The sequence below is a fragment of the Scyliorhinus canicula genome, chromosome 3 (genome assembly GCF_902713615.1).
Source record: "Scyliorhinus canicula chromosome 3, sScyCan1.1, whole genome shotgun sequence".
In the NCBI taxonomy this organism is placed as follows: domain Eukaryota; kingdom Metazoa; phylum Chordata; class Chondrichthyes; order Carcharhiniformes; family Scyliorhinidae; genus Scyliorhinus; species Scyliorhinus canicula.
The window spans coordinates 128,960,009-128,973,714 of NC_052148.1; the positions used below are offsets into that span (position 1 = coordinate 128,960,009).

The following is a 13,706-nucleotide window of genomic DNA, read 5'->3' on the forward strand; positions in this document are numbered from 1 at the left end:
TGCAGACAGGAATTTCTCATCTGTGCGGCTTCCTCACAGGGGTCTGTCTTGTGGGGGGTGGGCTTCCTGACAAGGCTCCCTCTTCTGGGAGGTCTGTGTGGGCTTCCTGACAGTGGTCTCTCTTCTGGGCATTCTGTGAAGGGGGGTCTACTTATTTTGGGTGTCTGTATGTGTGGTCTGTTTATTTAGAGGGTCTACAGGGTGATTCTCTTTAATTAGGGAGTCTCTGGTGGGAGATGCAGTGTTGGGGGGGGGTCTTGTGAGGGTGAGGTGGGTAGATCTTGCATTGTGTGGGTGGGAGGATGGACAGTGGGGGCAACTCCCTTTAAGAGTTACCTCTTGGCCCATTGCGAAGCCCGCACGTCAAATACAGGCTTGTCAGATCATTGCCAAATTCCACTCACTTGATTCCCGGCCCAGAGGACTGGAGAATCACACGGGCCTGGAGAATATGCTGCCCGGCCTGTTAATTGTATGCATATGGGTCTTAATTGCCCATAAGCCAGAGCATTAGAAACGAGTTGGTTCCCAGCACCGCTCCCGTTTGCTGCCTGACATTGGATTCTCTGCCGCATCAGGAACTCCACTACCGGCAGCGTGAGGTAGAGAATCCACCCCACTGAGTTCCAGTCAGATGTTGTGCCACTGGACTCCGTCAAGCCTCAGTTCCTGGAGCTCCAAAGGCAAACAATGGAAAATCAGGCATGGATGTTTGATATCTCATCAGATTAAAAGGCCTTTTTGGAGGAGTCTGTCCATCTTCTGTCTGAAGTGATTGTGCCCACATTGCAACGTAATGAGGTCCACATGGCAAGGGTGATGGCCACGGTGGAAACCTTTGTTCAAGACTTTGTCCTGCACTGCTGCAGGACATACACTCTATGGTGCAGGCACCTATTGGGATCCATGCGTGTCAATGCCAGTGAACGCCGGGACTTCTCAAGCTCACTCCAGCTGCCTCTCTATCCCATGGAAGAAGACAGGGGCTCTTGTGCACCCATAGAGTGGAGGATCAGCTGGTGCACAGCCCCGGGCAATCCACCCAGGAGTTTCCGGGAGTGTCTCACCCATCCAAATGCCCTCTTCTTGTGACTGCTTCAGGTTGAGCCCAACAGGCGAAGGAGGTTGGAACATCCACACAGCAGGACCGAGAAGCAGGCCTGGTCCCTCCATGACTCGGCCCTTCAGAGCCTGCCAAGATTATTACACAATAGGGCGTATCTGAGAACAAGCTGTCTCCATGTTCACCATGATGTTGGGGTTTCACCAAGACATAGAGCAGGACTAGAAAGGTTAAAAAGCTCTAGATGCGCAGCATGGACATGTGTGCTGAACTATTGTGTATTGTACTTGCAGGATAAAAGAATGGGAATGCTGAAATATGTGGCAATAATCAACAGGGTTTTTTAGATGGCTGTGAACTGTACAAAGGCTTGATCTAGACTGAGACAAAGCCCCCGAAGTAGCCGATGACATCACGGACTATCACGTGACTAAACTCTTAAAGTGACCATGCAGCAACACAAAAACTACCCTCATATATAACATCCCTCCCCCTGTTACTTTTGAGGTCCAACTCAACAAATAGCAGTGAATTGTGGACATTTGTCACTCGTCACCCATGATTTGTTATGGTTTCCCAATCTGGCGAAGTCTCACTCGAGCTTTACAATGGTTTGTTCTGTAGTGGTTGACTTCATTACGACCACCTCAGGCTACTTTGTGTGCGTATCTATGGTGACCATGAATATGTGCCCCCCATATGGACAAGCAAAATCAATGTGCAGACGTTTCCAAGGCATTTCAAGCTGCTCCCATGGATGCAATGGGGACAACAGCAGTGCGTTCCTTAGCTGCGCACGTGACTGGCACATTCCTCCTTTTTCCTTTATTTGGGCATTGATTCCAGGCCACCAAAAGTAACTCCATGCGAGTTCCTTCATTCAAATTATAACTGGGTGTTTTTCATGTAATCGTTCCAATACTCTTTGTCACAAGTTTGGAGGAATTATTATTCCCATCCCACACAAAGGCATCCACCCGATACTTTTTGTTTTAGTTTTCAGGAAATATATGGCTTTAATACAGGATGTGTTCCCACTATCCTCACGTTTAATACCATTTTCAGTGCCTTCCCCATCACGGGATCATTTCTGGTATGTCGTTGGACCTCAGCTGCAGTTACTGGAACATGTTCTCTCTATGCACAATAAAAGGTAGATTTACTATTGGGTGGTATTTGATCAGTCAAAGGCAATTGTGACAATGCATCAGCATTGGCATCGCTCTGACTGATGGTATTTGATCTCGTCGGAATGTGCAGATAAAAGGTGAGATCTTCTGATTCTTCACGCTGGTGGGATCTTCTGGTCTCGCCAATGGCGCACCACCTGCTGTGTGTTTTCTGTCAGCGTGGAATCAATTGGGAAAGCCCTTTGATAGCTGCGGGTCCAGATGATCCCATCGCCAGCCAGCGGCAGACCACCTCCCATTGCCGTGAAACATGCTGCAGAGAGGCCAGAGGATCTCATTCATTATGAAAGACCATCGTTGAAGTCTGCTTGATGCCAATGAAGGAATACCTTTATCTGGCCCAAAGGTTGCTGTTAAGAGCCTGTGGTCTGTCAACAATGTGAAGTGGCAACCATAGAGGTATAGGTGAAATTTTCGCACACAAAAAATAATACTCAGTGCCTCCTCCTCCAACTGAGCGTACTTTGATTCAGTACTTGTTAAGGTACGCAATGCAAAAGCTATTGGCCTTTCTTCACCTGAAGGTAGTATATGTGACATCACAGGCTCAAGCTCCGTATGGTGAGGCATCACAAGCAAGTTATAATGATAACTTTGGGTTGAAATGGACCAACACTTTGAATTCTTCAGTGCTTGTTTAGCTGATTGATATGCTTTTTCGGATTCTGGTGTTCATTGCCATGTTTATTTTACAAAGTGTGCAACAGTTTAAGTATAGTTGCTAGATTTGGGATGAATTTCCCATAGTAGTTAATTAACCCTAGGAATAATCTTGACTGTGTTCGATTCATTGCTGCAGAGCTCCATTATAGCCTCAATCTTCTTCGGTGTCTTGTGTAAACCCTTACTATCAATCACATGGCCTAAATATTGGACTGATGGTTGAAGGAAATCACACATATCTTTCCTCACATGAATACCATGCATTTGAAGGTGGCTTCAAAGTTATGTAAGTGTTCCTGTTCATTGGTACCATTAATGAGTATATCATAAAGGTAACACTGTACCCCCTGCAGACCACTAAGGATCTGGTCCATGGGCTGTTGAAATAAAATGGGTGCTGATGTTATTCCAAAAGATAATCAATGATAGCAGAAAAGACCTTTATGGGTTATAATGGTGAGAAGATTCAGCTGTAACATTCTTTTGCAGATAGGCCTGCAATAGGTTAATTGTGCTGAACTTCGGTCCTCCTGCTAGGCTAGCAAATGAATCCTCAATCAAATGGTGGCAGGTATTGATCTATACATAGAACCTGATTGATGCTTGTTTTAAAATCTCTGCAGATGAGTACAGTTCCACCCTGCTTTACTACTGGCACAGTAGGGGTTGCCCGATCATTAGTAGTGATAGGTTCCAAGACTCCTGTATCTACAAGTCTCGGTTCAGGTTCTGCCTTTGGATGTATATCATAGGGTACTGCTCTGGCCTTGAGACTCTTAGGCTGGCTGTTTTGTTTGATCTTTAATGTCACTTGTACTCCTTTCATGGATCCCAATCTGTCCTTAAATAGACTGCTGTGCTTTTCTAAGATGGTCTGTAGATCTGTCTTTGAATCAACTAAGCTGTTCACACCACTCCAGTTCAGCTTTATCTTCTCCAGCCAAGAGCGGCCAAAGAGAGCCAGAAAACATCCTCAGACAACATGGATTAGCAGTTCCGCAGTTTGCCCACTTAACTCTATTTTGATTCTGATGTATCCTCTTAGAGACACAATTTCCTCTGTGTAGGCCCTCAGGATGCCATCTGCTGGTTTTAATGGTCGGTGATTCAATTTTTGTTCCTAGCTGGTCTCAGGAATTAGGCAGATGGCAGCTCCCGTATCGATCTTCATTTTTATAGGTTGTCCATTGAACTTTACAACTACCCAGAATCAATGTGATTCACCTTGAACTGAAGGTACATTTCACTTCAATACCTCATCAGAATAATGTGCTGTGTCTTCATTGTTATTGTAATTTTTTTCTTCCACACTGAATTTTCTTGGTTGAATTCCTTTTGTTTCCTCCCTTAGGTGTATTCTGTGTTTTTAGAACATAGAACAGTACAGCACAGAACAGGCCCTTCAGCCCTCAATGTTGTGCCGAGCCATGATCACCCTACTCAAACCCACGTATCCACCCTATACCCGTAACCCAACAACATCCCCCTTAACCTTACTTTTATTAGGACACTACGGGCAATTTAGCATGGCCAATCCACCTAACCCGCACATCTTTGGACTGTGGGAGGAAACCGGAGCACCCGGAGGAAACCCACGCACACAGGGGGAGGACGTGCAGACTCCACACAGACAGTGACCCAGCCGGGAATCGAACCTGGGACCCTAGAGCTGTGAAGCATTTATGCTAACCACCATGCTACCCTGCATTTTCTTTGAATGTTGTACTCTGGAGAACTGTTTTGCCCCAGCAAGCTCTTGCTGTGTGGCCAATTCTGCCACAATTTGCATTGGCCATCCTTGCCCCAGCAATCAGCCTGTGAATGGCCTGTTATTGCACTGCAATGACATGCCTTTTACTGGGTAAACTGCCTCTGGGCAGTAGCCAGTTTATGGTTCCACATGCCTGCACTGAGCTGAGAAGCCTCCTTAGCAGCAAGCTTCAATTAAATGGCTATCCTGAAGGCTGTTTTAAGACTTAAATTTTGTTCCGTTAGCAATCTATGCCCTCTGGCCTGATTCCTTAACCCACAAGCGCCCCCTAATCTTCTCATCCAGAGAGTTAGCAAATTTACAATACTTTGTGAGGTGCTTTAGAGTCACAACAAACTGCACTATATTCTCCTCTCCTTGCTGATTCCTTCAGTGAATCTGAAACTGCTCAATGATTATTAATTGTTCAGGTGAACAATAGTCCTTTAATATCTTAACCAATTCTTGATAAGTTTTGTAACCGGTTGTCTTGGGCTGGACCAGACTTCGGGGTAAATTAAAAGTTTCACTGCCAATGGTACTAAGGACGCAGGGACCATAATATCGCCATGAAATATTTCTGCATATGACTTTCAATTTTCAGATTCTTCCTCAAATACGCCTACGGCAGCACATTTTCTCACCATTTCTCAGTGATACCGAGATCTGCTCACAACTTTGCTTCTGTAACTGGTCTCGTTAATAATGTTGAATCAGCCAATTGTGGCAGCTTGCAATGCAATACCATTTTTCTCTGTCCCACTCTACCTCTATGTATAACTCCATTGTGCACAGCGAGCTCTGCAGCCTGAATTCCTCAGGGTACCGGTTTAAATTTAAGGCGTGGGCTTCTCCTTTTAAATGTGTGCCCAACAACCTGACCAGTCTGATGCCAGGTGTGGAGTGTAGTCGCCGACCTACTGCAGATCTATCTCAACGTTAACTGACGCAAAATTTTCTTTTCTTTTTCTGCTCAGAAAATAATTTTCCTGGTCTCATTGCCTATTTTCTTTTTATCCTATTGTGTATTGTACTTGCAGGATAAAAGAATAGAATACTAAAGCATGTGGGGTTGAACACAATAATCAATAACGGTTTATTAGCTGGCTTTGAATTGTGCAAAGGCTTGATCTAGATTGAGGCAAAGCCTGTGAAGTAGCTGATAACGTCCCAGATTATCAAGTAACTAGACTCTTAAAGTGACCATGGAACAAAAAACCACATACTTGTACATATTGTTCACCTCCGTATATAAATGCTCACTCATTGCACCCTTTCTATTAATGCTTGCTACAATGAGCTGTGGCCCTGCAGTCCATACCTGAAAACTGGATTCCTGCACCAGAAAAAGGCAGGATGCTAAGCCCAGGGCTTTCTCCAGGTGGTTTGCGCATGGTTGCCAGCACATTGGTGGTTTCCCTTCACAGTACCTGAGCACACCAGTCATGCTTGTATGTCGTGGGGAAAGAGGATCTTTCCAACAATGTACAGGGTTAGTGTCACTAATTCCAGATATTCTCCATGTGTGCTTTCTGCACCTTTGAGTTGTGGCTGGTCCCCCATCCTGTCTACCTCCGATGATACTGAACCTCAAGGGTACAGCTTCCTAAGGATGTCATAATATCAGGAGACGTTAAACTTTCCACGTTACATTGCCATGGTATGACCCTGGTCGTTGAGGGCAAGCGAGCTACCATCATCTAAAAAGGAGCCAGACATTCACATAAACTCTGTGAGGATCTATGCATGTCCCATTGCAAGTTGTCAGTATCCTCCTGATATGTAGGGACTATGGGCAACTGCTCCGTCCCCATGAAAGGAGCATTATCACAGAAGGTGTGCACTGCCAACAGTCAGGTGGGAGAGAAATGCTCATAGAAACCATGGAAATCCTCACTGGATCTCTTCATCTCGATCCATTAATCTAGCGGCAAAGAGTGTGTCCCGGGCTTACCTGCCTTGTCTGGATATTGCCTCATAGTCAACAGCCTTTCCCTCGACCACCTCCTCAGCCTCATCGCCTTTGACATCCTCCATCTCCTCAGGCAGATCCTCCACCTGTTGCAGTACCAGGGTGTGTATGGCGTAGGAGGTAAAGACGATGTGTGACACCCTCTGAATTATATTGCAGGGTTCGACCAGACCTGTCCAGGCACCGGAACCCCAGATTTAGCATTCATATGGTTTGCTCCACCAAGGTGTGAGTTTCAGAATGAGCCTTGTTGTATTTTGTCCCAGCTGTACTCTGTGGTCTCCATGCAGACGTCATCAGCCACATCCTCAGTGGGTAGCCCTTGTCCCGAGGAGTGAACAGTGCAATCGCTGTGAACCTTGAAACATGTTAGGGATCTGAGTGCGGCTCAGAATGTAGGATACATGTGCATTCCCTGGGAACTGTGCACACACCTGCAGGATGAGCCTGTTGGGATCACAGTACAACTGAAAATTCAATGAGTTGAAGCCCTGCGGTTCATACAGTTCACTGCTTGATGCCTCGGAAATCTGAATGCCATTTGAGTGCACCTGTGGAAAACCAGAGATCTGTGCAAATCCCAACGCTCTTGCATCCTAGCTTGCCTGATCCTGGTCAGAATGGATGACATTGTGTGCCCTCGTGAAGATTACCGCAAAATCCCACAGAGCTCACTTGTGAAGCCCTGGAAGGAGGCACTGGTGCATAAATTGAGTGCTACTGTAAATATAAGTGACACTGGCATTGGATGCCAGTGCACGACTATGGCACTGCTGCTTCACAGTGCCAGAGACCTGGGTTTGATTCTGGTCTTGGGTGACAATCTGTGTGGAGTTTGCACATTGTCCCCATTTTGTGTGGGTTTCCTCCGAGTGCTCCGCACATTGATCATGACCAATCCGTCTAATCTGCACATCGTTGTGCAGATCAGGTGGATTGGCCATGATCAATGTGCAGAGTTACGGAGATAGGATGGGGGAGTGTTCTTTTGGAGGGTTGGTGCAGACTTGATGGGCCAAATGGCCTCCTTTTACACTGCAGGCATTCTATGGACCTTGCAGAAGGTGGCGGATGTGGCCAACCAATTTCCTGGACATGCCTAGTTTATGGCGACACTAGTTCCTGGATATCTTCAGGAAGTGCGTGAGTAGACTCTGGGTCTAGCCTAAGAGCAAGAAAAATGACAGGGAGCTCCCTAGGCATACATTCTCCATACTGCAATATCAGAGAGACTTGACAGTTAGAATTTGTCTCTTAAGGCATGGACAAGGTGGGTCAAATGGTCTCCTTCGGTGCTGTAACTTTTCTATGGTTCTATGATTGTGGCCTATTGTCCATTCCCCCAATAAAGAGAAGCTGCCTAGCTTGAAACTCTGAAATTCCATGATGAATGTTTGCATGTGTCAGCGATCTGTAAAAAGAAATACCTGACAGGAGTAATATCAGCTAAAGCACCAGAGTCAGCTCCTATCCCCACAAACGGTGCTATGGGATTAGCATTTGCCAATCAAGATCCGCACAGAAGACTTGCTTTGTGTTCAGCTCTGGCTGCGAGACATTTACTGACTTTGTTTACAATATGGTGCACTGTCACGGCACCGCATATAACTGGATAGTATGCAACTTGAATAATGAGGTTCAGCACAGTAGTCCCAATCCAGTAGCACAAAAGAGAATGTAGATATTCTATTGTTTGTCAAACATACACAATGTCAGCTATCCAGTTCCTGATTTTCTGTCTTCCCTTCTCCGACACAGGTATGTTTAATAGGCTATCTGATTATATCATTACCCTTTCTCACATGTTGCTTTGCTGAAGGAAAAATGCTGTTTCCGTTTTAAAAATGAATTAAAGTATTCCCAAATGTGTGGGTGCCCTTAAGGTCAGCAAACTTTGGCAAAGAGTGTAGAGTCAGATTTTTTTGCTTTGTGCTGCTGCTGTGCAGTAAGATGATTGTCTTGCAGGAGTCCATGACCAGGACCAACTTTTACAGAGGTACAATGAGCCAAATGGCCTCCTTCTGTGCTGTTGTCTTTGTGACTGTGATGGTGTTTTCTCCGGGTATCTAGCGATTGGTGGGTGAATATTATTTGTCTGCTCACAAGAAGGAGGCATTTTAGGAATGGGTTTTTTCTATTCTCCTTCATTCACCTAGCCATGAAGCATTACACTGGGGAAATAATCTCACATCCTTTACTTATTTAATGGGGAAGATGGTGGATTGTTTCAGGCAATGCTTGAAACATTTTCAGCGGAATTCTCCATTGGTGGGATCCTCTGCTCTGCCGACAGCTCACCCACGCCCATGGGTTTCCCGACGGCATGGGGTGGCCACAATGGGAAATCCCATTGGCCGGTTGCCAGAACGGGGGATTCCACTGCCAGCGAGCATGCCACGCAAGAAAACAGAGAATCCTGCCTGTTAGAAATACCAATAGGAGATTATGGTTTTTTTTGAAATGATTTACATTTTTTGTTGTTGATTAATTTTTTTAAGTAAATGAACAGACAGGAATATAGAGGCCATGACCTAACGGAAAGATTTCTAAGTGTCATTTGTGGTGGGTTTTGCTGGGAATTTCCCCCCGGCTCTGTCACCGCGTTCCCCACAGCTATCTAACAAAACTTAGTCAATGGGCGCGATTTAATGAAAATTCTAACTGTGGTAGCGAGCGGGAACTGCCGTGTGCTTCCTAATGCTCGACCTAGTGAGGTCGCCACTGGTAGCAATCGTTAATTGGCCCACTCAATGAGGCACCACGGGCTTCACATTGCAAATGATGGCCCCACCGGCTGATTCGCCAGGAACGAGCTGCCAGCTCACTGCCAACAAGGGCAGCAGCACTTAAACCAATCCTGCAGAGCAAACCCCACAGAGCTTGCAGCCTTGTCACCGAGGAGACCAGCCCCGCGATTTGTGGATGCCGACCTGGACAGATTGTTGGTCGAGGCCAGATGTGATGCCCGGTTCCCCTGAGGGGCTCGGAGGGTCAGCCACAGGGAGCCAGTGTTGCCTGGAAAGAGGTGGCAGTGGCCATCAGCTCAGGGAGCATCATCAAAAGGACTGGCTCCCAGTGTAATAAGAAGATTAATGACATCCACTAGGCCGCACGGATGGGTTGGCCGCCTGGCCCCACCCTCACTCCTGCCCCCGCTTGCCAATCAGTGAGTAAGCCATGGATGACTTAAATATCTTTGATTTGGTCAGGATCGGGATTATCTATCATGTCCACTTTCTATTCCCATAAATTATTTTTATAATTATTAGAATTGACCCACGGCATATATTTCAAAATGAATATCACAGGGTTTGATCATGCTGGCGACATTGTGTACACTGTTGTTTGTTGACACTTATGATAACACACCGAGCAACCATCTGTAAAAATTCAAATGCCTACAAATAAAATTGAAATCAAACCACCACTTGTTATTAAACCAAGTGCTTATATACTAAAATTCAAACACGCATACTAAATCCTGGCTGACTGTTTGCTCCTCATTTATCTTTGTCATTTAGCTGGTGTTCCTTCTTCTTCTTCATCTCCTACCAACTGCTGATGCTCTTCACTTCTTGACATGGTCTTCACTTCTGCTCTCACTGCCATCTGCTACTTTTTACCATCCTGGCATCGCCCACCATTAACTATTGCCCTCTGTTGGTCAGATTGGTTACTAGCACCTGCTCTACCCTGCAACCTCAGTTTGTCTATTCTCCAATCACCTGCTCAGCTTGCTTCCCCCATTTATTGTAATCTTCTTCCAAGGTTCTCCAAAGGAATGGAAAATCTTATCAAATCTCCCAGAGGATTGGTAGCAACTGCAGGATAATTGCGTGCTCCCCTGTTCTTTTAAATGTATCAATAATAAAATAGACTTTTTCAATTATCCATGTTCAGAAAATTCATAAAGTTCAATGGCAGCAAAAGAAGCTTATGCAAAAAAATTTACAACAAGAAAGCAACCACATTAGGCTGTTGAGGACTGAATCAAGGGAACTTGGATATCCTTACGCCAATTTATCTGTCATGTCCTTCCATTTATTCCTCTTCCAAATATTTACCCAGTTTCCTCCAGAACTTTCCAAAAATCACCTGGAGCTGGATTCTCCGACCCCCCCCACCGGGTCGGAGAATCGGCGGGGGGTGGCATGAATCCCACCCCCGCCGGCCGCCGAATTCTCCGGCACCGGAGATTCGGCGAGGGCGGGAATCGCGCCACACCGGTCGGTGGGCCCCCCACCCCGGCGATTCTCCGGCCCGCAATGGGCCGAAGTCCTGCTGCTGTAATGCCTGTCCCGCCAGCGTGAATCAAACCACCTCCCTTACCGGCGGGACTGGCGGCGCGGGAGGGCTTCAGGGTCCTGGGCGAGGCGCGGGCCGATCTGGTTCCGGGGGGTGTCCCCACGGTGGCCTGGCCTGCGATCGGGGCCCACTGATCCATGGGCAGGCCTGTGCCGTGGGGTCACTCTTTTCCTTCCGCGTCAGCCATAGCCTCCGCGATGGCCGACACGGAAGTGACCCCCTCCCCTGCGCATGTGCGGGGCTGACGTCAGCAGCCGCTGACGCTCCCGCGCATGCGCAGACTTCCGCCGGCCGGCGAAGTCCCATCGGCCCAGTTGGCATGAAGCCAAACGCCTTCCACGCCAGCCGGTGGGACGGGAACCACTCTGGAGCGGGCCTGGCCCCTCAAGGTGAGGGCTTGGCCCCTAAAGGTGAGGAGAAATCCGCACCTTTGGGGCGGCCCGATGCTGGAGTGGTTCACGCCACTCCATCCCGCCGGGATGCCCCACCCCGCTGGGTAGGGGAGAATCCAGCCTTCTCCACACCTCAATTTAATTGCAGCTCAGGTTAAGCTGCTGAACACCAGGCACAAAAATGAAGCCAGATCATTTTAATTTCTGGTGTCCCATTTAAATCCCGCCTGCCAACTTTCCACAAAGTTAAACAGGAAGATAATGGAAATCTCCAGGAGCTGATGGTCTATATCCTAGTGTTCTAAGAGAGATAGCTGCAAAGAGTGGATACATTGGTTCTGATTTTCCAGAATTCCCCACATTCTAGAATTACCTCTGCAGATTGGAAATGAGCAAATGCCAATTTTTCAGGATAGGAAAGCGGGAGGAAGGAATTACTGTCCAATTAGTCTAACATCATTTGGAAAATATTGGAATCTATTATTAATAAAGTCTTGACAATGTACTTTGAAAATGATAGTATGACAAATTCAACATGGTTTTACTAAATGTCGTTTGACAAATTTAGATTTTGAGAATGTAAATAGTAGGGTAGATAAAGGGAAGTCAGTAGATGCAGTATACCTGGGTTTCCAAAAGATATTGAATAAGGTGTTGTACAAATAATTGATACGCAAGGGCTCATGAAGTTGAGGATAATGGAAAATGAAAGTTGGGATAAATGGGACATTTGCAAGTTGGCAACCTGTGATCAGTGGAATATCACAAGGATCACTGCAGTGTCCTCACCAATTTACAATATTAATTTGTGACTTAGACAAAGAGTCAGAGGGCAGGATTCTCCATTCCTGAGACAAATGTTGATGCTGTGGCAGAATTTGTGGACTTTCCCGACAGCAAAACTGGTACCGAATCTGGATCGATTCAGGAACTGTGGAGGCGCCAGCACCGGTGGCATGTGGAACACAATCGATCCCAATGAGAAGCGGTACGGAATTCGCCAGGTCCGTGATTGACACTCGGAAGGCTGACAAGCTGTAACCACACACACTCATCCCAGCCAACAAGATGGCACTAGTTATGCTGGAGCGTGCCTATAGAGCTGATTTGTCGGCTGGGGCCATAGGGCACCCAGGGGGGTGGCCTGGGGGGACATCTATATGACCCATGGCACTATGTTCACAGTGGGCTGTTGGCGGTGTGTGCAGTTGCATGGCTGCCTAGCTGGCTGCGGAAATTGTGTTCCGTGCCCGTCTACCCCCACCCCACCTCCTGGCCACCCTCCGCTACTCCCCCAGCCCTGGCAGAAGCCCCCGACCAGCGGCTCAACTGTCAGCAAACTATGACGATGTTGGACACTTTCCATATCCCCTCTCTCTCCCTCAGCAGCCGCCACGGTGGTGACATGATTTTTAAAATCACAAGTGAACCGCGCAGTCGGGAACTCGGCCCATCGGAGGCAGAGAATCGTGGTGGCCCCGGAAAATACCGGGTCAGTCCCGCTAATGGTATGCAAACGGTGTGTACTCTACGTGCCTTCCAGGCTGCATTGACGCCAAGGTAATGGAGAATTGCGATTTGCCTATTCTCCGCCAAATCGCGTTTTATGATTTCGGCGCCAGCCAATGGAGATTCCCGTCTAGAGTGTAAGTTTGCTGACGATTCAAAACTAGTTGGGAATGCAAAACTGTGACGAAGACACAGATAGGCTGCAAAGAGAGGCAAGCTAAGTGAGTGGGCAACAAGGTGGTGGAGGAAATGGGGCAGTACATGTGAGGTTATTCACTTTGATAGCACGTATAGAAAAGCAGAATATTTTAAAAAAGGTATAAAACTTGTACATGCAGATATTCAGAGGGACTTTAGTTTATCGTAAAAGGAACACAGAAAGTCAACATGCAGATCAAGGAAGCAATTAAGGAGGCAAATTTCCCGTTGGCCTTTTTTTGCAAGGGGATTGGAATAGAAGAATAAAGAAGTCTTGCTACAATTGTACAGGGCAATAGTGAGACCACTGACTGAATTCGCCACTTACTGCTGCTGGCAGTGAGAATTGCGATTGGGCACAGAAAAACACACAATGGAAAATTGCGTTTCACGCCTGGCACCGATTCTGATGTCATGCTCTGGTCCCCTGTTGGCGGCATTTGTGACGTTCGTGCCCCGCGCCTGCAAGCCCATGCAAAACCTTCATTTGCATGGATTTAAATCTCATTAGCGGGTTGTACACTGCATGCTCCACACCTCCGCAGTGCTCTCCCCTCTCAGGAGGAAGTTACATGGGCGCAAATTAGAGCGAGTATTTACAAGTGGTGCCGGAGTGCCATGGCAGTTGAGGGGGACTGAGAGGCTAAAATTAACTCTCAAAGAC

At 47.0% G+C, this 13,706-nt stretch overlaps 1 protein-coding gene across 4 annotated transcripts in view; it reads left to right on the top strand.

Moving 5' to 3' along the window:
- The window catches only part of LOC119962951 (BTB/POZ domain-containing protein KCTD8-like), a 362,778-nt gene that overhangs the window by 9,096 nt on the left and 339,976 nt on the right, over positions 1-13,706 (top strand). The window contains exon 2 of one of the 4 annotated variants that reach the window (XM_038791301.1): positions 10,160-10,351. The exons of the other annotated variants lie outside the window; for them this stretch is intronic. Within the exon in view, the coding sequence (XP_038647229.1) occupies positions 10,160-10,200 (41 nt within the window). The 3' untranslated portion in view covers positions 10,201-10,351. Of the gene's footprint in view, positions 1-10,159; positions 10,352-13,706 lie in introns of those variants that run through there. 4 annotated transcript variants of the gene reach the window in all.